Source organism: Castanea sativa, chromosome 10, assembly GCF_040712315.1.
Source record: "Castanea sativa cultivar Marrone di Chiusa Pesio chromosome 10, ASM4071231v1".
NCBI lineage: Eukaryota > Viridiplantae > Streptophyta > Magnoliopsida > Fagales > Fagaceae > Castanea > Castanea sativa.
In genome coordinates, this window is record NC_134022.1 from 7,819,497 (window position 1) to 7,843,788 (window position 24,292).

At 33.6% G+C, this 24,292-nt stretch overlaps 1 protein-coding gene and 1 pseudogene across 1 annotated transcript; both read left to right on the plus strand.

The window, feature by feature from the left end:
• The first annotated feature begins 7,177 nt into the window (after window positions 1-7,177).
• Window positions 7,178-12,870, plus strand: LOC142612804 (uncharacterized). Its single transcript, XM_075784962.1, has 5 exons — window positions 7,178-7,485; window positions 8,354-8,415; window positions 10,771-10,861; window positions 11,824-11,926; window positions 12,008-12,870. The coding sequence occupies exons 1-5, from the start codon at window positions 7,322-7,324 to the stop codon at window positions 12,710-12,712; spliced, it is 1,125 nt and encodes a 374-aa protein (XP_075641077.1). The 5' UTR covers window positions 7,178-7,321; the 3' UTR covers window positions 12,713-12,870.
• A 1,886-nt stretch (window positions 12,871-14,756) lies between these two features.
• LOC142613902 (SNW/SKI-interacting protein A-like) lies at window positions 14,757-21,949 on the plus strand (annotated as a pseudogene).
• Window positions 21,950-24,292: the final 2,343 nt, after the last annotated feature.

Here is a 24,292-nt window from a genome sequence, read left to right on the forward strand (position 1 = left end):
ATAAATAAAAGAATAAACTCAATCTAACCGGTCCAATTAATAACAGAATCCCTTCTTTTTTTTAATGTATTTTTTACTTTTATTTTTAATGGTAAAGCAGGTGAATACTGATTCTCAATATTACTGAATTGTGTTTAAAGAAATGTTAAAACCGACCAAACCGATTAAACCGAGCTGACCAAACCGCACCGCTATAGGTCGAAAAACCGACCCTAATAGGTATGCATCGGTATCAATTATGAGAAAATCGATCCCTATCGGTTCGGTAACAAATTTGAGAAAATACCGAGCCTCTTGAACTGTGCACATACCTAATTAGGATAGCTGACAAGGAATAAGTGCATCAGAACGGTTACAAAAGAAATGATGACCCAACGATCATCCGTTACACCTTAAATACAATCTTCATTGTCAATTAATGCTGCGTTTCCTTCAGGAAAAAAACGCCCAAATGAACATTAACAAACATAACTACACCAACACAAAGCAAGCTATGAAAAAGGAATGCAACTTAGGTAAAAGATATGAAAAAACTAGATATACACTTGTGAGAGAATTCTTTGAGAGCCATTTAGTCGACTTTAGCATTGGAGCATTCTTAACTGACACCAATGGCGGCGCCACGTACATTTCAGGGTGTTCCTGGGAACACCCTGAATTGAATTTTTTTTTTTTATATATAATAATTAAAAAAAATTATTTGTTTACCCTTAAAAAAAAATTTAGGAACACCCTCAATCAAAGGTAGGAACACCCTTAAAAAAAAAATTATTTGTTCAGCAAAAAAAAAAGTGTAACAAAGCAAGCGGCAAGCCTACGGATTCTCGAAAAAAAACGACGGACGGCAAGCCCAACATTAAGCCCACGGCAAGCCCAACAGATGGTAGCAAACCCAGTAACCCACGGATTCTCAAAAAAAGAAAAGAAAAAAAAGAACCTAACCTAATATACTGAAATCAGATCAGGCCAAACACTTCACACTTCACAATTCACACTTCACACTTCACACTTCACAGACACAGATGCAAAAAATTTCATAGACGCAACAACCAACGAAACGGACGACGGAGTAGGAGATTGCCAGATCAGACCGACTCAAACTTGATCTCCCATTCAAACGGAAGCTACATCTTGACGTGCTGCCCCGCTGCCCAATCAGTCTTCCTCAGTTCCTCGCCTCGCCACTGTGCCCGATGGCGCCACCCCTCAGGTATTTCATCTATGTGACTCAGTCTCAGTCTCTCTGGTCTCTTTATCTAAAGAGTGAAGAGGGAAGAATGAAAGTGAAAAAATGAGACTCTCCCTTTGTCTCTCTGTCTTAGACTCTCTCTCTTTTAAGACTTTGAATTGAGAACTGTGATTTTTTTTTTTTTGTGATTGTCATTTGTTTTCTTTTGCCTTTTGGTTAGTATGCTTTATAAAGTTTTATTAATATTTGCATTGTTTTTGGAGTTATCCGTTGGTATTGATGATGGTGTGGTGGGATAAATTAATTGTCTGTGTTGTTGCTGGTGTCTTTTTGTGAAATACAATTAATTGGCTTTATCTTATTGGCTCTAGTCTTGTGAGATGTGATTGGGGCCATGGGGGCATTGGGGCCTGTTGAATTGGGTGAATGGGGGTGTGGCTATTTGCTAGTGCAATAGTGCAACTAATAATTAATAAACAATCATTTAATTAATTAATAATTAATTGGAGGAAGTAACTAATAAATAATAAATAATAATTTAATTAACCAATACATTATAAAAGACAAACAAATTAAATTATGTTACTCTAAGATAAACAATAATTAATAATTTTATAATTAATGAAACAACAATATAACAAATTATAGTTTATAAAAGATAAAAAATTAATGAAACAACTAAACAACAATAATTAATAATTTTATTAATATTTCAAATGAACTTATAGTTTATTGTTTATTATTTTGCTAGAATTATGGACAAATATTTTATAAGAAAACCACGTACCAAAATTTTTTTTTCTAGGAACACCCTGGGAAAAATTCCTGGAGTCGCCACTGACATACACCATGTTGGTGAGACTTCCTTTACCTTTCTTTTCTTGACAACAAGTACTGGAGCTCGTCCATCGACATTGACGAGGAGCATACTGACGATGTCAAATTTTGGCTTCATTAGCATCCACAATATTTTCACAATAATATCAAAATAAATCCTATACGGCAAGCTATTTTTGGTTTTAATATGAGCTCATTATTGAAATTTTTTTTTCCCATCAGTAACAACTTGTTATCTAAAATTTGTTATGGACAATATTTTTCTCTATCTTTTGTTTGAGATTGTATCAAGCCTATCGAGATATTAATGTTCTATATTTTGTTTCTCCAACAAAAAAAAATTGATAATTCAATAGTTACATGGTTGAGGGAGATTTAAATCTAGTTTATTTTGGAAAATATTAAGAGATAGTAACTCATTTGAACTCCAAAGCTCTTAATTTTTTTTCTTCTATTTTGCGTCAATTTGCATGTTGTGTAAATGTCATGTAAATGGTGCAGTCATATAGAAATTTTTTTTTTTGGGGGCACTATGGGTCCATTTGGACAGAATTTATTATTAAAAACTGAAAACACTGTAGCAAAATAATTTTTAAATGTGTGAATAGTATCATGAGACCTATTTTTAATGAAAAAAGTTGCTGAAAAGTGAAGTTTATGGGATCCGTAAATAGTACACGGTACACTGTTCACGGGAGAATAGTCAAAAGTTGCGGTTTGAAAAAAAAAAGAAGAAGAGAAAACGCGCAAACGCGCAAACGTGGACGCAGAGACGCTGGATCCAAAAACAGTCACTATGTGTATTAGGCATCAGCGTCAACCCAATAGTAAATGTTTTTTTCCCCTCTAGTTTTTTATGGTACTAGGAACAAGGACTATAAAAAATTATATAATTTTTTTCACAATTTACACTTGCCGAGTTAACAGTGACTAAGAAAAATTCACACCTCTACTACTTACTTTTTTTTTTTTTTTTTTATAATCCACACCTCTACTACTTACTGTAATATTTTTTTTTGAGGAATAAAAAAGGAGACTCGCGTGTGGCAGTCATTGTCCCACGCCCCATGGTACATTTGAGTAAGCCCATGAGTACCACCAACTTGAACTGAAGCTCGGAGATCCCAAACTCACACACACTCCAGATTCTATTGATTTTTGGGACTTACCAAAATTTACAATTACAATTCTTGTGAAAACTCAAACTTAAAATGTGATAAAGCCTCAGCAGTCACCAACCAATTGAATCACACCTGCTGGTGGTCTTACAGCAACAAGTTATATAGTAAAAGTTATATATTTTTGATGAACGTATAGTCAAAGTTATATAATCATAAAAGTATTGAGTATTGACAACCGCACCAATAAACGATTGCATCTTTTAAAATATGAAAACGTGTGGGGCATGCTGTTGAATTTTTATTGGATGCCGGTAAGTTTAAAGCAGAAAGCAGGTTATGATAAATTCGGTACAATAGTCACATGCTGCTTCCTGTAATGGTCCATTCGATGAAAGGACATTGAATAGACAAGGATGATATGATAGTCCTTGTTAATACATAAAATAAATTCCATTGACTCAAGAAGCGTGGATCAATTTGCCTTTGTGCTTGTCTATTTTCCCAGCGTTTATTGCTGATTTCGAATCTCCAATCACAAATCTCAACTGCACATGAAGTTTGTGAGGCCTGCATTTGTTCGTAAACAATGTACTAGCGCAAGGTGCCAAAATTCAATGAAAAATCGGTCCATAAAGCAGTAGGGAGTAGTTAGGAATCTGAGTACATACTTCCAAGCCTTTATTACGTCTGGTTGATTGGGATGATTATTGGGGGCTGCAACGGAAAACAGGATAGAGAAAAGTTTGGAAAAAAATTGTGTTTTTGTTTGTCTGGTTTATCGATGATAGGAGAAATTAAAGAGCGAAGAAAGTTGCTTGTATTTTCTCATAGGGTCTGCCAAAATGCAAAGCATGAGAGAAAAAACTTTCATCTTATTCAATTATTTTCTATTCTTATTATACCATTCAACTATCTGCCACACAATTGACATCTTATATTTTATATATATATATATATATGTAATAATAGAAAAAGAGTAAATTTATATAAACTATCATTTTCATCATCTAACTTATCTCTTTAACCAAACAAATAGTTGGAAACAAAGGAGTTTTCAAATCCTTTATTTTTTCATCATTTCAACCAAACACATATAATGAAAAATTAAATATTTTCTATCCTTTTAACCAAACAAAGCCAAAATCTATGAATTAAGTGTGCCTTTGGAACTCTTGTAGTTTCCAATAGCTTATTTGTATAATATTTTGGCTAGCTTATATGTTAAATGTGTGACAAAAAGTTAAAAATTAGGTTATTTATAAATAAAAAAAAACTAGTTTTTTTTTTTTAAGCTTAGACAAAAAGAAAAAAACTAGTTTTTTTAGCTAAACAAACATCTGTTATAGGAATGACAATTTTGCTCCGCTCCTCCCCGCTTTACCCCGAGCGGGTTTTCTTCACCTTGCAAAGGTGGTAGGGCAAGATTTTAGCCCTGCACCATGGGATAAGACGGAAATGGGTTTAGACATTTTAGACCCATCCCGCCCAGTCCCCGCCTCGCCCTGCATTGATAAGAGTTATAATTGTAAATTTTTCATACCCGAAAACCCTAATATTGAAACAAACATATCAATATTAACTTATTTTATTTTACCCAATGTAGTTCTCAGCCTCTATTTTGCCATGTGTTATACTATGAGATTTTTGTTTTTATTATAATATTATCTTGACAGATGCTTGGATAATATTATTCAATTTTTGCTAAAAATTAGTTTGATTTGATGAGATAAAGCTAGTTGTAATTTCAAATATATTTTTATTAATGAAACATATTTTATTAAAAAAATTGTTTTTTTAGAGAGAGTTTTAACCTACAGTGTCCGCTCCTGATGATAGCTCTTTATCATCAGACCAAAACACTAATCAATTTTTAGTATAGGCAGGGATTGAATCTCAAATCTCTTATTCAACTATCAGAGACTTTACCAGTTGAGTTAGCTGGAATCCACTAAAAAAATTGTATTAATTGTGGGGCAAATTAACAAAAAGTAATGTTTTATGGGTGGGGTGGGGCTTCACGGAGCCTTAAGGGGCAAGAAAATTTTCCTTGTCATGAAAGACGAGGTGGGAATGGAGTAAGACAAAATCATGCAGGGTAAGGGTGAAGACCTTATCCTTTGGCCCCACCCCGCCCCATAGTCATCCCTAGTTTGTTATCAGCAAAAGGGTTACTTGCAACTGATAGTGATGAAGCCAAGCTTTTGGCTTGCCGAAGAGTAATTGAATTTTCTATTGAAGCAAGTTTTAGAGACCTTGTTATTAAAGGTGACAATGATTATGTCATGCGATCTATTATGGCTTATGGGAATCTTTTTTCTCGGCATCGTCATGTCCTTCTGGATATCCAAGTTCTCCTTGCAAGTTTCAGGGTTGGCCTTAGGCTTGGGCCACCTAGGGCCCCCTACTAGAGAAAGGCCCCAAAATTTGGGGGTAAAAATTGATATATTTTTTTAAGATATAGGAAATTAGTATACATTTTTCCTCTACTTTTAAGACGTCCCAAAGAATTGAGTAATGCTAGAAATAATACAATTTTAAATATATAGGGCTTACAAATATGTGTCATTATTCACAATAAATAATTCAAATTGGAAAATGCTATAAATACTATAAATTTTACTTCAAAACCTTTACAAATTGATGTGACAATTAATATGATTTGTGAACGTCAACAACCTATTAAATGCATTTTTGAATTACTTTTTTTTGATTGGTGATACATCTTTATAAGTCTTATGTTGTAAAATTTATTACTTCTTGAAGTGTCATTAATCACATTCATTGTTACATCGTTTGTAAGTTTTTTGTAGTAAAAAAAACCATATTACAAAATAAAAAGGATAGATTTTTGTTATAAAAAAATTATGATATTAAAAACTAGTTAAATATTATTTAAGTAATAATAAAAATGCTTCATTTAAATATATCGTCTTAGCCTCAAAGTTTGTTGGGCCATCTTGAGCAAGTTTCAATTGGTTTTCAGTACTTCATACAATGTCGTGAGGCAAATTATGTAGTCCACTTGTTAGCATGCTATGCTAGGCACATTCCAAATATTGTTATTTCGATTGATGATTCTCCTGCTTTAGAATCTATGTACTTTGTTTAAAAAATAAAAAAAAACTTTTAGGATTGAATTTTAGATTTTGGTTTTGCTTCTTTATTTTATATTTTTAAATTTAATTTTTTTTTATGATGTGGATGGAAAAAGGAAAAAAAAAAGTTTTCAACTTCCTTATGATGTGAAATAAATGGTGTAATTATTAAAAGTTATATCATTTTGTGATGACGTGGCACTTTATTGACCAACTCATTAATGAATATATATAGAAGGAAGAAAATCCAAATGATGTCTACTGTTGGAAGTTGATAAAATTTTTGAAATTTTAGAAAGTAAAATTAAAATTATCCAAAAATTTAAAAGTGTAATTCACAATATAACCTTAATTTTTATATATATATATATTGTGGCTTCTTATTTCATGGATTTAATAAAATCAATATAATACACTTGGTAAAAAAAAAAAAAAACTCTAAATTTTGGTAACTTATAATTCAAAAGGATTGTCAAATAAAAAGGTGAAAACTTGAATAATGAAAAAAAAAGGGTCTTTTACCTTTGTTCTTTCTTTTTTATTATAAAATAAGTAAAATCTTATAATTAAACTAGTAGCTAATTTACCAAAAATATATATATAAATATCATATATTCAATATTTATTGAGAAATAAAAATTCAAATCAGAAAATTTGTAAAATATATATATTTTTGAGAATCAAATTATAATTATTTTTTAGAAAGGACCAGACATAATTTAATAGAGGGAAAAAAAAGAAGAAGAAGAAGGAAAGTTCAAATTTCTATATTAATTAATACCCTAGTTTGAAGAAGAGGCTCACAAACCGACCCGGCCCATAATTAACCCTAGCCCACAAAATAAGAACCCTTTACTACCGCAATGCTGTCGTCCCTTTAAAAAAAAAAAAGAATAAGAAAAAAAAAAGAAAAAAGAGTACTTATTTTCTATCGAGTGCCCTCAAAGCATAACGAGTCGGAGCGCCAAAGCGAACAAATACAAATCCAAAAAGTTTATTTAGTCTTTTAATTTGAATATATTGTGTCCCTCTGAAACAAAGCTTCGAAGGAGAAGAAAGGAGAAGGTGAGCTCATAAAAATGGCGGCCACATCGCCAGCCCTAACGAACAACAACAACAACAACACCACCACCACGACCACCACGGCCACCAACATGGCGCACCGTACGGACACGCCGCCCAAGACCCTTCGTGGACTCAACAAGCCCAAGTGTCAGATTTGCGGCAATGTCGCTCGCTCCAGGTCAATTCTCTTCTTCTCTCAATTCATTCCCCCACCCCTTGCGTTGCTTTCAAAACCCTAGAATTTTGTGTTATCGTTGTTGTTTCGCTTTTGCCTTTGTTCGTTGTTTGGTATGTTTAATTGGTTTCTGGAAACTGGTTTTTCTTTGCTTCAAGCTTTTCTTTTCTTTCTTTTATTTTCTGGGAATAAAATTAGACCAGATACAATTTTTTTTTTTTTCACAACATTTTTTCACTACTTGCTATGATTGCAGCAGCACATTAATAAGTCACAAATATGAAATATTTCACAAGTGCGTGGCAGATGAGAGCCAATTAAAATTTGCCAACTCAGTTGTTGTGAAAATTGTTGTATCTGTAGTAGCATGATTCTTGTCACATGAATCTACTTTTATTATGCACCCAATCACAACAAGTCTGTGAAAATTGTTGCGTCCCAAGACTTATTGAATTAAAGTTAATTCAAGAAGCATGAAGTTGCGGTGTGGGTTTAGGATATTGACTTGACTGGTGGTGTGTTGTACTTTGAAATACAAAGGAAGGTCTTTCTTAGGCACAAGAATAGTGCCTTGAGCTATACGATATTGTATTGAGATTAAGAAGAATTGGGTAAGTTGCATTGCTTTGCCTCGAGCCTCTGGAAATATTAAAGAACAAATAACACGGAGTATGGACCATAATATGGACCAGTATGTCTACGGTGAACATTTGGAAGATTGTGCTACTTACTTGAGTTGTCAAGTGGTGTCTCCGACGTCATTTTAGAACCCGGGGGGGGGGGGGGTGGGGGGATAGAATAATTTTTATTTTATGTTTTATACATGGTGTGGTACTAAATATGTATTTTCTGATAAAAATTAACCATGCAGGTGTCCATTCAAGTCATGCAAGAGTTGCTGTTCAAGAGATCAAAATCCTTGTCCTATTCACGGTATGCTAACTTGAAGTATGTCGGTCATTGTTAGATGACTGAGTTGTTGAATATTTGAAGTTTTACTGTTTTAGTGGCATATAATGGGAAAATTCTATCCAGCATGCTCACATTGATGTCATTTTAGATTCCTATTCTGAACATGAGAAAGCTCCTTTGCTGCCTGCAATTCTAATATGAAGACTGTTAGAAGCAGTTTTATATGCTACTTTCTTTTTGGTTAGTCAGGGCTGTACTTAAAGTTTTCTCTTAGAGAAAACTTTGACCTTGTGCTTGTTAATATTTTTTACTTGTGGAACAAGCTTCAGACTCAAAAAACCGTGATGGATATATGGTTTGGGTTGGTGGTTCCTACATTTTTGTTTGCGTAGGACTTGAGGTTTTGTATTCAACTATTCTTAACTTGTTGAGTCACCAGATTATTAAAATTTTTAGTGTACATGAGACTTGAATACAAGTGGTATGAAAAATAAGGTGAAGAAGGTAGATTCTAATGATATAGCAAGTGCACTTGTGTCATAGTGATTAATTAATCATGGTGTCAAAGGTGCAACCCATCTGAGCTTGTAACGCTAGGCATTTGTGGAGCCCAGGCTTTAGTTTGAAAGTCCAAACCAACCTCTATCATATGCATTGGGGTTGCCTTGTGCTATTGGCATTCTGAAACACTTAGGGTTACATCAATAAAAGGTCTTGTTGGATGCATTATACTTTATTTATTCATTTGGGAGTTCTCTCTCAAATTCATGCACACAGTTCATTAATGGAATAGTGCAAGTTAATTTATTCGTTAAATTACTAGGAAAGGAAATGGTTGTTGCCTAGGAATATTCTTTCATAAATTGAAAACTCTATTACAGATTAATAGGAAGATACCTTAAACTTTCATAATCCTAGTAGTTATTCCTTTGTACAAGTTAGAAAGGCTATGTCAGCTGAGCAAGAAGATGGTGGTTTTTACCACTCATTATGAGCCATACGTTCACAAGCAGAACTTGGAATCTGCTCAGGACTCGTACACTTTTTTATGCCTGAATAATTTTCTAGTACGAGGAGATTGTAGAAGGGAGTATTTTAGAGCTTGGGTGTTGTCATCCAAATAATAAATAATAATAGTTGAACATTAGTGACTTTAGGAGGTCAGTTTGTGATTATGATATATCCATATATGCATGAATTTTGTTTTTCCTGTTTTGGAACTTGTCTTTTCTAACCTTGATTTTGTAGTTGTAACGAAAATGCTAATTGAAACAAGAAATGAAAAGATTGGTAGTCATGATCAATGCCTAATGAATACAATAACAATAACAACCAAGTCTTAGTCCCAAAATTTGGGTGTCGGCTATGGGTCCTCTACAATCTAGTCAGTTTATTATTTTTAATTTTAATTTTAATTTTTATAAGAATCTAGTTAGTGTATTGTTTTTCACCACTCTATTCTATTTGAGGCCACACTCCATTTCCTCCTTAATTGACATGTCATTTTTTACAACTTCTACTCATGTTAATTTAGCTCTTCCTCTACCTCTCTTCATTCCCTAGACTTGAATTAACTCACCTTTTCTTGCTGGGGCATTGATCTCTTTACACATGACCAAACTATCTCAATTGAATTTCCACTCTTTTTTTCATCACTAGGGACCCCCCCCCCCCCCCCCCCAATCTTGAAGTGAATTTCCTCATTTTAAATTGTATTTTTCCTTGTATTTTCACTCGTCCATATTAACATTCTTATTTCAATTACATTCATTTTATAAACATGATACTTTTTAACCGCCCAACAACAATGTGTAATAATGTACTCAGCTTGGCAATTTTTCTATTATTAATAATATTCTTATGTTATTTATAAAAAAAAAAAAAAACAATGTGTGATGAATAAACACTACAATTTTTCTTTAGGAGAAGGGTACCTTATAATATATTAAATTATATTATAATATGCATGAAAAATTTGAGACTCTAAGTTTGTTGCTGCTAGAAAATTAGTTTTTTTTTTTTTTTTTTTTTTTTCTAATAATTGCAATAAGCTGAAGACATTATCAAGCAGTATCATAAACACTTGAAATTTACTAATATAGATGTGATTGACTTTCCGGATCCAAATTTTTTTTACTAAAACCTAGAGGACCAAGCTATACGTCAGACAATTCATAGGGGGTTTGAGTTTCAATTTTATTGGTTGAATGAAGTATATGAACTTTTGACTGAGGACCATGCCTAGTAAAGCTTGATTCTACTCTTGTTGTGATGCTGATAAGGAGATCTATGTGATTTTTTCATTTGTTTTTTTGGTTTCAGTTTGTCATATTATGAGCATGACCTCATTTCCTATTTTCTTTTCTGTGAATGCAGTTTTGAAAGCAAATGCAACTATTCCGGACAAGTCACCCAATTCAAGCACTTCTATGTTTGACCATCAGGGGACTGAGGCATCTCCCTCAGGGTATGTAATGAGCATCAATAACCCAGATTTGCATCTAATTCCATCTCATATCATTTTTATCTATCTTTCTAGTGTTTAGGACAACAACCTACAAATTTTTTAATTTTTTTAATTTTTAAAGTGCATTGTGCTCTTCCGTTCTTGACTTTATGGTCAGTTTCTGAATGTCTATGTGATGCGGGAGATGCAAGAAAATTATTATTTAATATTATTTATGTTTTCAAGTCAATTGTATTGTTATGTTTTAGGTCCTAGTAATTTATTAGGCTATTAGTATTTTAATTTGGAAGCAAGGTTATTTTTGTAATAAGGCAATTAGGGTTTCCTAACCAATTAGAACTAGGGTTTAGCAATCCTTTATAAGCAACCTATTGTACTCTTTGAGGAGTTAGTTGATATTTTGATGAATGAAAAAAATGGCCGTTTGGTCTTTTCTTTGGTCTGGTGCTGACTCTAGGTCTATTCTAGGTGCTGACTCCTAGTGGTTTTCCCGCTTGGTGCTGACTCCAAGCAAGGCCTAGGTGCTGACTCCTAGGGTTTATCTTATTGTTTTTCTGTTCTATTGGAATTCTATGGTTGTCCTACGTCACTATGGTTGTGTGCATTTTTGCCTGAGTTTAAAGTGTCTCTTCCCATTTGCCAAACCAGAATTGAGCTGAGGTTTCAAAAACTCGCCCTCTTCAATGTTTCAACTTTCAAGTCTTCCTTTGGGATGTAATTGGGTTAAGAATTCTGTTGGTTCACTTCTCTGTTTTATAGTCTTCTAAATTCACATTTCCATCTGTGAAGTTTTCGTTTTTTTCCCCTCTTAATGCTTTGTTTCCTGAGGTTCCCATATGTTTCTAATAATTCTCTGTTTTCAGCAACTTTAACATTCTTGTTATGAGTTATGTCAATTGTATCACCAGCTTTTCAAGTTATAGTTTTTAACATCTTGTTTTGTTTTTTGGGCTTTATTTCAGGTCTGCGCATAGAGTTGCATCATATCGGCAACTTTCCAACACCTTTTCACAGTTTAATAATGTGCAAATACCAATCCGTTCAAGAAAGCCGTTGACTAGAAAGGTGCATGGAAAAGATTAATATTCATATTTGTGATATTGTTGTTTTAAGAATTACTTGTCCTGATTTGGGAAGTTATTTCAGGATGCTGCAGTGATAAATGAATGGAGATTTTCCAAGATAAAGGAATTCAAGGACAGAAACTTTGAAGTGGAGAATGAAGCTTTTGACCGATACATGCAGAATATTAGTTTACTTGAAGAAGTGTTTTCCATGAAATCTATTCTTGAAAGGTCCAATGGGGATGAGCCCACTATATCAAACCCTAACCCTACTTCTACGGAGGACAACACTGAATTGATGGTATCAGGGCTGAAGTTGCAGCTAAGATCAAACTCAATAAGAACTGATAGCTTCAGAAGGAGGGTACAACAAATTGTTGATCGGGGATTAAAAAAGCTTCAGAAGCGTGGCCTGGATGATGGCAATAATGACCGAAGTGGCCAAGACGAATCTCATGAAGGACCAAAAAGGGCAAAAATTTTGAAGCCTGAAAGGGCTTTGGCTGTGAGTGATCTCATTGATAAGTTGAATAAAGCCCGGACCGAGGAGGATCTGAAATCTTGCATTGATATGAAATTGCAGATCTTTAATCAGAACACGATATCTAATCAAACAGAAATTGAAGATGCAGCACCAAAGGATCAGAATCCTAAAACTGATCTGGAACCCAGAAAAGAATCGTCGTTTTCTTCCAAAAAAATTATTAGCACAACAGAACTTGATCAAGAAACTCTTAACAGGATTGATGCGCATTTTTCTACCATTGAGCAGATAGAAGATTTATGATTTGTGGAGGAAATTCCCAATTGGAAATAGACTTAAGATTAGCTTTACTTATGAGAGCTGATTATTAAATACTGTACTATGATGTAATATAGCGACTTTTTCCTAATTTTAATCCTCCGTTGCCCATTTGATGCAAATTTCATTATGTTCAAATTTCAGTTTTGAGTCGCGTTCTAGTTTCCAAATCTATGGTGGATACTTGATGCAATGTGGTGCGATGAGCGGCACTTGAAGCAAAAGGAGACACGGCTCAGGAGGGGCAAGTTATATATTAACTATTAAGTCATAACATTCTATGTAAACGGAATTTTTTTTTTTTTTTTTTGACGAATTGGTAAAATTTTATTGAAACAACAAACAGATTACACAGCCCCAAAGCGCACAGTAGTAATAGAGGACTCCTCTGCAATATGGAATCCAAGCACAATAGTGCCTTACAACAAAGATAATCCATCAGCCTACAGACAAGCTACAGAAATGCACTATAGCATAGCAAAGAGCGACCATTCACTTTGCAAATATATATATATATATATATATATAGTGAAAGATTAGAAAAAATCCAATTAGATTATAGTTGAATTTTCAATTTTGCACCACGTCCCATTTAATTTTTAATTTTGTGTCAAGTGAATTGTTGAGTGTAAAAATTGAAGAGTTTAAATCCAATTAGATTCTAAATTGAATTTCAATTGGAGTCCAATTTTCCTCCACAAGTCCTTTTAATTTTTTAATTTTTGTGGTAAGTGAATTATTAGGCGAAAAAACTAAATAGTCTAAAACTAATTAAATTCTAAACCATATATATATATATATAATTAAAATGAGAAACCGTTACATATTTTAGAAATGTTTGGTTAAAAAAAGTGTAAGCTAATACTACGTATAATTTGAATTTCTTCTAAAAAAAATTGTATAATTATGATTGTTTTTAATTATACTTGTGCATATGTATATGTGGGGAAACATTTTTGGAAGTCCAGGGAAACTTATTGCATACTCCCTGGGAACATTTGTGCCAATCCCACATCGAAGAGAACTTCTCCCAATTTCTGTCTTATAAGCGATGAAGCGAAAGAGTAGTGTACCATCAGTTATTGCAATAAGTTTCCATGAGCTTCCAAAAATGTTTCCCCATAGTATGAGACTACACACTAGTTTATATTTATTTTAACATAAGGGCTTACTTTTTCTATTTTATACAATCACTTAAAAAATAAAAAACTCACGTCAAATTATCTATTCTACACTTTATTTTATTAATTTTTTTTAAAAAATTTAAATTATTTTTATTCTTTCACTCACAATCATCATCCACTTTCTTTTTTCATCCTTGAGATATGCAAAGAAATCTTAAAAAACTATATACAAATGAATAGTGACCGTGTAAATTTACACGGTTTATAATCTGTAGCAACTTTGCAAATTTACATATTTTTAGCATGATTGATGTGGATGAATTTAGGGCTTGGATGTATAAAATTGAGCGTTTTATTTATTTATTTATTTTGCATTGACAGATGTAAATGCTCTAATTACACCAAAAACAAAATAGCAACCTAGTTAACTATCACAGCCAGATCAAGACCTAAGACTAATGCCCCATTTACAACATAAGATCCTGTTAATAAATAAATGAAATACAAATATTATCAAAACTGTCAATTCGTGAGACACTTGAAACTTTAATAGAGTTTCATCTAAATTAAATTAATTATTATAATATATACATATATTGAGTCATTTGGCAAAAGAACCATGTGTAGCGTGTAAGTTTTACCATATTTAAATACAAAATTATGAGAGGTGATTAAATAAATTAATATAAATGTTAAATTTCTTGAAATTCCTGGTAATTGAATTTTAGCTGGAATAATATTTTAAATTATTTTTAATAGAAATTGTTTGACATTTTTATTAAAATAATCAAATTTGGAGTACATAATCTCCACCAAAAAAAAAACCCTTCTGAGCCCAAGTTTGGCCCATATCATTCTGAATCTCTCAACAAACCGGTGACAGCTATTATTAGGATTTAGGATGCAACGAAATCATAGGAGAATCGGAGAGACAAAAAACAAAAAAACAATTAAAAAATACTCTATATAAGTACCTATCGTTTCAAAAAAAACAAAAAACAAAAAACCTCTTCAGCCACCACTTGTAGAATCGAATCTCAGGTACGGTTTCTTCTAAGCATAACTGAAAAATCTTAGTTTTTGTTGTTGTTGTTGTTGTTAATACTATGTGTTTATCCCATGTTATTAGTGATCTAGAGTTCTGCTTTGCTTTGCTCTGCTTGAGATATTATGAGCCGGTTGTCTGATTTTTTCAAACCTATGACTTCAATATAATACTTAGAAGAAGAGTTTTTGTTCATTAGTTTGATATGTTTATGTATGTAGTTGTGTATGATTAATGAGTTCTCGTCAATGGAGTGGAGTGTCCGTAATTATATAAGGAGTTTCCAATCTTGTAGGACAACTAGATTATAGTTCTATATTTTGCTCAATATAAGACAATGAGTTTGATAAAGATTGTTAATTATTCGTAGTTCTCTTAATTTTTTTTTTAAATATATGTAATTGCATCTGTGCACTAATTGATTTTTCATTGTTTTTGGGCTTTTTTTTTTTTTTTTTTGCAGATCTGAATTTGGGTTAGCAGTAACTGGACTTTGTTTTATCATGGTGCTTGTTGTTCCGCCGACGAAATCAACCCCTGCTTCATATTATGATCATTCAAATGATCTGTGGTTCAAGCGGTTCAGCTCATCTGAGACCGAAAAACTGTTGACTATCTTGTTCCTTTTCCTCATTTGAAGCGTGCGGGTTTTGTTCCTTGAAAGGCAGAGGATTTCGGGGAGGGGGTGCGTTTCCTGAAATTCACATTGAGCAATACCCTCTTGACATGGGTAGGGACAGATTGTTGAAGCCCGGATCAAAGATTATTCCTGTTATTATTGATACCCATGGCAATATTGCCTATGATGCGATTGTGAGGCAGAATGAGAATTCAAACAAGATTCTTTACTCACAGCATAAAGATCTTGAACCTAAGGTTTTGAAAAATAACTGTGAAGAGAAACGTGATGATGAAGAGCTGAAGAAAGAGATTGAGGAGACAACATTAGAAACAAAAGCTGCACTTGAAAAGATTGTGAATGTGAGGTTGAGTGTGGCACAACCAAAAAATATGCCAAAACAGTCTTCTGACTCAAACTTTATCAAGTAAAAACCGTCACAGTAATCAGCTGCGTTCAACTCAGGGGCTAAAGAGAGGATAATCAGGATGATGGAGATGCCTGTGGATCTGCTTGAGCCTCCTAAGTTCAAGCATAAGCGTGTTCCAAAGGCTTTTGGGTCCCCACCTGTACCAATGATGCGTTCTCCTCGTCGGCCCATGATTGTGAAGGACCAACAAGATTGGAAAGTCCCGCCTAGCATTTCAAATTGGAAGAACCCAAAAGGTTATATGATTCCACTTGATAAGCGTCTTGCAGCTGATGGTAGAGGCCTTCAAGATGTCCAGATCAATGATAATTTTGCAAAGCTTTCAGAAGCATTGTATGTTTCAGAGCAGAAGGCCTGAGAAGCTGTAACCATGAGATCGAAGGTTCAAAAGGAGATGATGATGAAGGAGAAGGAAAGGAAAGAACATGAGCTGAGGGCACTAGCTCAAAAGGCACGTTTTGAGAGAACTGGTGTGGTACCCCCTGCTTCTGTTTCAATCCTCTCTGAGAAGAATGCCATGGATAGTTCTGATATGAGAATTGATCATGAGTGCACTAGGGAAAAAGAGAAGGATCTGCCTAAGGAGACAAGGGAGGAAAGGGAAGAATACATACGGCGTGAGAAAATTTGTGAGGAGCGATGGCGAGAAAGGGAGAAGGAGAGAAGTTTGGAGGCCAAGGATGCTGTGATGAGAAAGAAGAGCAAGATCACAAGAGATATAAATCGTGATGTTAGTGAGAAGGTAGCTCTTGGCATGGCTTCTGCTGGAGCAGGAAGAGGAGAAGAGATTATGCATGACCAAAGACTGTTCGACCAGGAAAAAGGAATGGACTCTGGATTTGCGGCTGATGATCAGTACAATGTGTATGATAAGGGTTGTTTACTGCTCAGCCAATGCTTTCAACCCTATACAGGCCAAAGAAAGATGTTGATGCTGAGATTCCTCGATGTGCAGATGGACCACTTGAGTTTGAGAATGTGGCTGAAGAGGATGATTTATTTCAATTGGATCAGTTCGTGACAGAGGTGAATAAGGGTAAGAAAGCCTTCAATAAAGTTGGTACTGGAGGGACTATGAGAACAAGTTCTGGATCTTCAATGCAAGATGGCTCTGAAAGAGGTTTCAGTAGAACTAGCATTTTATTTGAAAGAGGGCGTTAACTTAAGTAGCTCTTTCTTTTTTTGGTTGGGCATATATTAAATGAGTCATCACCTTTTTTTGTTTCGTTGATAAAAAATGCTGTAGCTGCAAAACAAATCCTAGATCCGATGTCTTATTTTCCTATAGTAGTTGCAGAAAAGCTATCATTTATTTTTTTTCATTTATTGCTGCTCTGCTTGATGTGCGTGTTATAATTACTTTTCCTTGGAGATTATCCGTTATCCTTTTCTTAAATTTCAGTTTTTATTTTTATTTTTTATTAGATGATATAGAAGTATCTAGAAAACTTTTTTGAGTTAAAAATTTTGTAGCTGATAAACTTCATGCATTGATTCTGATCAGTCTTTTGCTTTTTTTTGTGAGAATTAAATCCTAATTTTCTTTCGGCTCTTTTCATTTTTTTTCCTTGTCTTCTGCTTTTCTTTCCATGTTTGTGTTTTCAGAGAAACTGAAGACAGCTTTCCTTGAGTGTCAAGGAGACATAAAATAGGAAAGCCTGATGATATTTCGGTACACATTTACATTCATAATGGGGTCTCACTAAATATAAACGATCAGCAGTCTGGAAATGCTCCTGCTTGAATGACATTAGATTCTATCATATTACGACCAGTCCAAGAGGATTGCATATTGTTTAGTGTTCCAAATATATAGGCATAAACCTTATATACAGTTTTCAAGCTTGGGAAAGTGCTTCTATTGGAAGGAAACCATGTTATGCTGTTTTGAACAGCACTTGCTTTAATGGAGTTACACGGTACTAGAATGTGTGTGTGATTTGTGTAAAGTTGCATGTGAGGAATTCAACTTTATCACTGTTTTTTGGTTTGCTTTGGCCTTGCCCTGAGTAAGTTCATTGTTTATCTGCTGGGGGGAGATATCATTATTAAACCCCAAAATGAAGAGGAAGGAGGAAAAAGAACTTAGAATGGACTCTTGATGTGAAAATGTTATGTTTAAATATCCTTGTCATAAATTTTCTTTCCCCATCTTTCACTTCCAAATAATGATGATGCTTGTAGGATTTATGCTCTTTGTATTTAGTAATTCTATATAATCTTCAGAATCTTTTTGCACATCTTTTGAGTCAAGTCTTCTAAACAATTAAAAACTACACTTGCAACACTCATAAAATTATAACATTAGTACAAGAGATAGGAGGTCTACCAAGTACCAAGTGCAGTGGTAGTCCTACACAGATGTTCCTCTTACCTGATCCACCCAGCATTTATGTACCCAGATTGGAGTGATTGAAACTTTCTTACTCAGTGAACTTCAATGTATTTAACCTTCTTAATGCTCGTGCTTTCTTTGTATAATAATTTTCCTTTTTCTGCCCTTGTAATTGTGAAACTTCACAAAATCAACTCTATGCCTGATTGTTTTAACTATTTTTCTCTAGAGTTTCTCAGTGACAGCTTCTGATTCTATGATCAAAGGGCATCTGTAAAATTCTTTAGATGGAAATTGGTTTCAAAACATTGGGGTTTCCTATAATGACATACAAAGATGTTGAATATTGCTTCTGAAAACAATCATTTAATCAACACATGTCCCCTATTCTTTTCCAGGGCTGAAGAGCTGGAAACAGAACTTATGAAAATGGTCAAACAAGATAATCAGTGGCAATTAAGTGCAAGGGTATATCTAAAGTTTATTAAGAAACTTATTCTTGAAGTAGTTTTATCTGCTTATTATGTTACATTGCAAAACATATGTTCTGTTATAGCTTTAATAAGGACATGTGTCCAGGTTTCCTCCCTCCCTCCTCTCTCTCTCTCTCTCTCTCTCTCTCTCGCAGAGTTTTGGATTTTTTCCCCCTTAAAGCTCTGTTGGATCCTTTATGTACATTTTATCAACTTGCTGCAGTTCATGTGATAAATAGCTTATCTAAAGCATTTTATGTGTCAATGCTTTTTGCAAGAGAGTGGATATCTTCTGTTTCTCTACAATCCTGCAAGTATTATATGTGAGCTTTAGCTCAAATGGAACTTCCTCTCCCATAAATATGGAGTGAAGGGTAGGGTTGAGTTTTAGACCCACTCAATATTGTTCACTTTAAGATTTATATTGCCTTGCAATTTGCTACTAATTAGTATTTTAGATCCATGAAACAGGAAATCTTAAGAGGTCTTGTTTTGTGATCTTATTTATATTTGATCACTAGTTGATTATGTACTGATGGAGATGAAAGTATGAGATCATTTTACCATCCAACTAAGTAAAATGCTTGTCATCATCTCCTCTACGTCGGAACTGGATGAGTCTCCAAGTACCATAAGTTCCTCTCCTGTAAACTCCTTGTCAGCCATCTTGCTTACAAGGTTTAACATTTTTTTTATATATTATCTTGCAGGTGGAGCAGTTGGGGCAAGAGTTAGCAGAGCTAAAGCAAGCTCTTGCTGACAAGAGAGTCGAATATGCACGGAGCAAGATGCAGCTCCTCAGAAAATGTGTTTTTATGTGTTTCAGGTTTGTTCTGATCTTTAATGTGTCCTGCTTATTAGAGATTCTAGTAGAGTCTAAGGAATTCTGGAAAGAGATAAGCAGTCTAAAAGATTTAATTCACATGTGAGAGGTAGTAGCTCATCTGTTCTCTGGGTTGAATTTGTTGATAAATGACCTTAGGTTGCAAGTTTAAGGGTTAAATGAAACATACCCAAAACTCTAAGGCTTAAAAAGTAATTTATCCTTAATATTATTTAACCATACCTGCACCTTTTAAAGGAGAAGTACTACCACATTGTAAGCAGTCATGAGTTAAACTTGCATAAAGTGGTTTTCGCATTTAAGTTTTGTTATTTGTTGCACTAAAAAAAGTTTATTTACGAAACAGTTTCAATTTTAAGTCCCCACCTATCTTCATTATTCATTTCCATTATCCTGGATGATAACAAAGGAGAGTATAATGGGCAACATAAAACTTTATATTTCACCCAAGTCACTAGGTTTGATTTTCTAGAAATCACTTTCTCACTCTAAACAGGGATTTCTCTCTCTATCATCTATATTTATGGTTGCCAAATTGATTTATGAACAAGCACTAGGTGATACACAGTTTAATCAATGATTTCCTGCTCTCTATCTTTTTTTCTACCCATAATAACAAAAACAAACAATAGAGATGACCCTAGGCTTCAAATTAAAATGATCACCTGTTTGTTTTGGTGTAAAACATTTTCGGAAAAATAGTTTCCTCATTTATGGTGTTTGGGCTGGTTGAAAATTTGCTTAAATTGAAATTATTTTCATTGACCAAGAAACCACTTTCTTTGAAGCTAAAAATGTATTCCACCATTTAGGGGTGTAACATTCGCGTCCATTTTTAACCTCGAGAACAGAAACCTCAAAAATACTAGAATTATCCCAAAAATCTTCAAAATTACCAAAATACCCTTGAAACCTCAAAACTGTTAAAAATACCCCGAAAGCCATAAATATGACAAAAATACCCAGGGAAACCTCTAAAATGATAAAAATACTCTTAAATTTTCCAAAATGACCAAAATATACTCAAAACCTCCAAATATCCTTAAAACCTTTACACGCTCGACTCAAAGCTTGCTTTAGTGGCCTCCTCGTCCCTTGCTTAACAAATATCTCTAGTTCAAACCCCTTCCCCCACCCCCTCTATCTACTTATCCAAAAAGGAAAAAAAAAAAAAAAAAAAACAAGTAACAAGCCTAGGTGGCAAGTATGCACCAACATCACTCGCTGGAGGTGAAATTCCTCTTTCTAACCGAAATCACATTTCTAATTAGTACCTTCGTCCAATATTGTTGGTCCTATTTAGAAAATCCAAATTTTAAAGATCATTTAATGCATTGTTTATTAATTAAAAAGGTACAAGTTCCCAAAACTACCCTTATTAATTTAAACTCTAATGAAAAAATGGTATTTATTTTTCAAATAAAGTAAAGGTAAGTTTGGAAATTTATTTATTGACTTTTCAAAGAGGACTTCATATTGGGACATTCCAAATTGTTAGTCCCGTATTCTATTTTGGGATGGAGGGAGTATTATTTAGGTTATGCATAAAATACTTATTAATAACTTTTTATTTGATGATTATCCATACCAGTCTAGTATAATTGGAGTATGTTTGTTTGGTGCCCACACTCATCACAGAAATCACCACAAATTAGAAATAAAATTCTGTCAGGATAGGAATATGATAAATTCTAAATACCTAAATTTCAAGTCACATCTGCTTTGAACTTCTTTTTTTTGCAGTCAACTTCATCTTCAAATTTGAAATAAAACAAAGTAGAAGAGAGAAGATTGCAAGCAAAAAGACAATGAAAATTAAAGTTCAGTATTTTTTTAAATCGACAAATCAAAATGCATTCTACTGGGTTCCTTTGAATACATGTTATGAAGAAACGAGTGTCCTAATACCGTACCTCATTTAAAAAATAGTCAAATTTAAGGATTTATTTTAATTATAATTTTTTTTTAAAATTTTAAGATTATAAAAAAAACACAAGTTCATAGATTTACAACAAAAACAACTCAAATACTAGCTGCAAAATACAACTGCAGACCCACACTGTCAGCACCCTGGGACAGCAAAACTCTGATAACTTCTGTTTTACTGTTTTTCTGTATTTATAAAATGAAATTTCATCTTTTCCTTGTAATATTCATTGTATGGTAACTGTAAATTGTATATGGTGTTGAAGAATGACTCATGTTGTCACAAGTTATTGTTTGGACACTGAGGTATTGGATAGAAGGAAGTTTTCAATGTCATGTTAGGAAATCGTATTTAAGATGCTCCATATGGTTGTAATTTTAACTTCCTACTCTAACTCTGAGAATGGTGTTTTGTCTAGTCTGATATGAAGTGAGTTAAAATCGTATTGTTAACAATGCTATGGGACCATCTGCTCCTTTTTGGCTAGTTAGGGATAAAGTAGGATTTCCGCCCCCCCCCCCCCCCCCCCCCCCCTTTTTTTAAACAGTGATGTAGATAATATATGTTAAGGATGGGCATGGCTGTGCATATCCATACCCTACAAACAAGTATGATAGAACTCTATCTACTCTCTTAGTAAGTGACAAACTTAGAATGGATAAAGCAAATATTAGGAGATAGTATATTTTTTGTATTTTGGATTCCTATACTTTGTACATTTCTATCAACAATTGTAACCAATCCTATTACAAATATAATAGCCTCCACCTTATTAATGTGAGGTAGAAAGTTCAGATTCAGATTTACAAAGTTTACATGGTATCAGAGCAAAATTGACCAAAGTCACCATTAATCAAAATTGTCTCCTTTTTGTCCACTTTAACCAATGTCACTAATTCTGAAAACTTCTCAAACGCCTCACACATCTCTCACCACCCTACACCATTTGATAACTATTAAGTTCACAAGAGATAATTATCTCTTATGGAAAGCACAGGTTGTCCCATTCCTAAAGGGGCAACATCTAGACTTTTTATTTTTATTTTTATTTTTATTTTTACGGAAGATAGCTTGGAATGTGCTACCAATTAGGAAGTCCTGATAAAAAGATTCTTAATTGAAGATATATCATGTCCACTCTGCAGTAGAGAACCAGAGACTTTAACCATATTTTCATCTCATGCCCTCTAGCCCAAATAATCTGGGCTCACTTCCTCTTCTCATTTGTTTTAAGTTTTTAACAACTCAACTGACTGGGTTAGTACCCTTTTGAATGCTACCAAGACACTACACATCCAGTTTGAAAAATCTCATTATTTCTTACTGTTATATGTTTTAAGTAGATTTGGATGGCTCAAACTCTGTTCTTAAGGAGTTTGGTCGAATTGATGCTCTAATTTTAGCAGGGAAAATGGTAACATTAAAACATCAATACCTTCAATAAAAACAATTGGCCTGGGAATTGGCTTAAGTAAAAACCTCAAGGCAAGTTTCACTGGAGTCCTACTCCTAGGCTAATAAATTTTGATGTAGCAGTCTTTAATTCCTCTGTAATACTTTCAGCCATATGCCACAACCATAAAGCTAAAATCCTCTACTTAATTCTTATGGTCTAGTATCTGTACTGATCCAGGTGACTCTTTATGGGTGAAAGCTAAAGCGGATTTTTTTAGTGGAAAGAATGCTTGGAGAGGGTTTCAACAACTTTAGTTTAGAGGGTGATGCTCTAAATATAATTAATCCTATAGCCTGCTCCCTTTTTATTCTCCATTGGTTTGTAGCTTCTATTATTGCAAAAATTAGAACTCCATTATGCTTTGTTTCCTTTTGGTTTGTAAACAATTTCTGGCCGGCTCTACTCTACTCTCCTACTCCTTCCTCCCCCTCTTTCCATCTAAATTGGCCATTAGGCTCATGATATTGCCTGTTGAGCTTATCTCTTTTGTGCTAAGGACGGGTCTCCATCTCCTAAGTTCCATCCTCTTTGTTCATGAGTTTGAAACTTTGAATGGTGTGGTAGATGGTATCTCTTTATCAGGAATTGTTGTTTGCTTTCGTTAATAATATAGTGTCATGCAGGAGAATAAAAAGGGGCGGTAAATTTTGACCATTTTCACCCAACTGTTCTAGTTACTGAAAACTGATTCATTCTCGTGTTTTGGTTGTGACCCTAAAAATGAGCAAGAAAATAGTTTTTGTTGTTTGATTTGCACCAAAAAAAAAAAAATATTAATATTACTTGCAACTCCAAATAATTATTTGAATAAAAACTTTTATTAAAAAAAATGGACCATTTAGCATATATATATATATATATATATATATACATATGTGCGTGTGTGAGAGGGAGAGAGAGAGAGATTTATTTATTTATATTTATAAATCTACTCCATTTAAGAGTCTCAATTGGGAAAATAGAACCAAAAGAAGAATCTAGGCAGAAAAAAAAAAGGAATAGATTGGTTTGATCAAAAAATTTTATTCGGAAAAAAATTATCCATCTGTCAATGCCAATTAAGGATTGGTTAATGGTGATTAACAGTGGGTCAATGGAGAGAGACGAGTCAAAACTATTGACATAGAATTTATTTATATTTTCTTTAATGGCATGTAGTTTATTTTTGGTGTTGTGTTGAGCATACATCGTACATTAAACATTTCCCTTTTTCAACTATTACTTCGTTTTTTGAAAAATAGTTTTGATTTATTTGGAATATAATGTAAACATATTATATGAATTGTAATAATTAATTAAAATATGTGTTTAA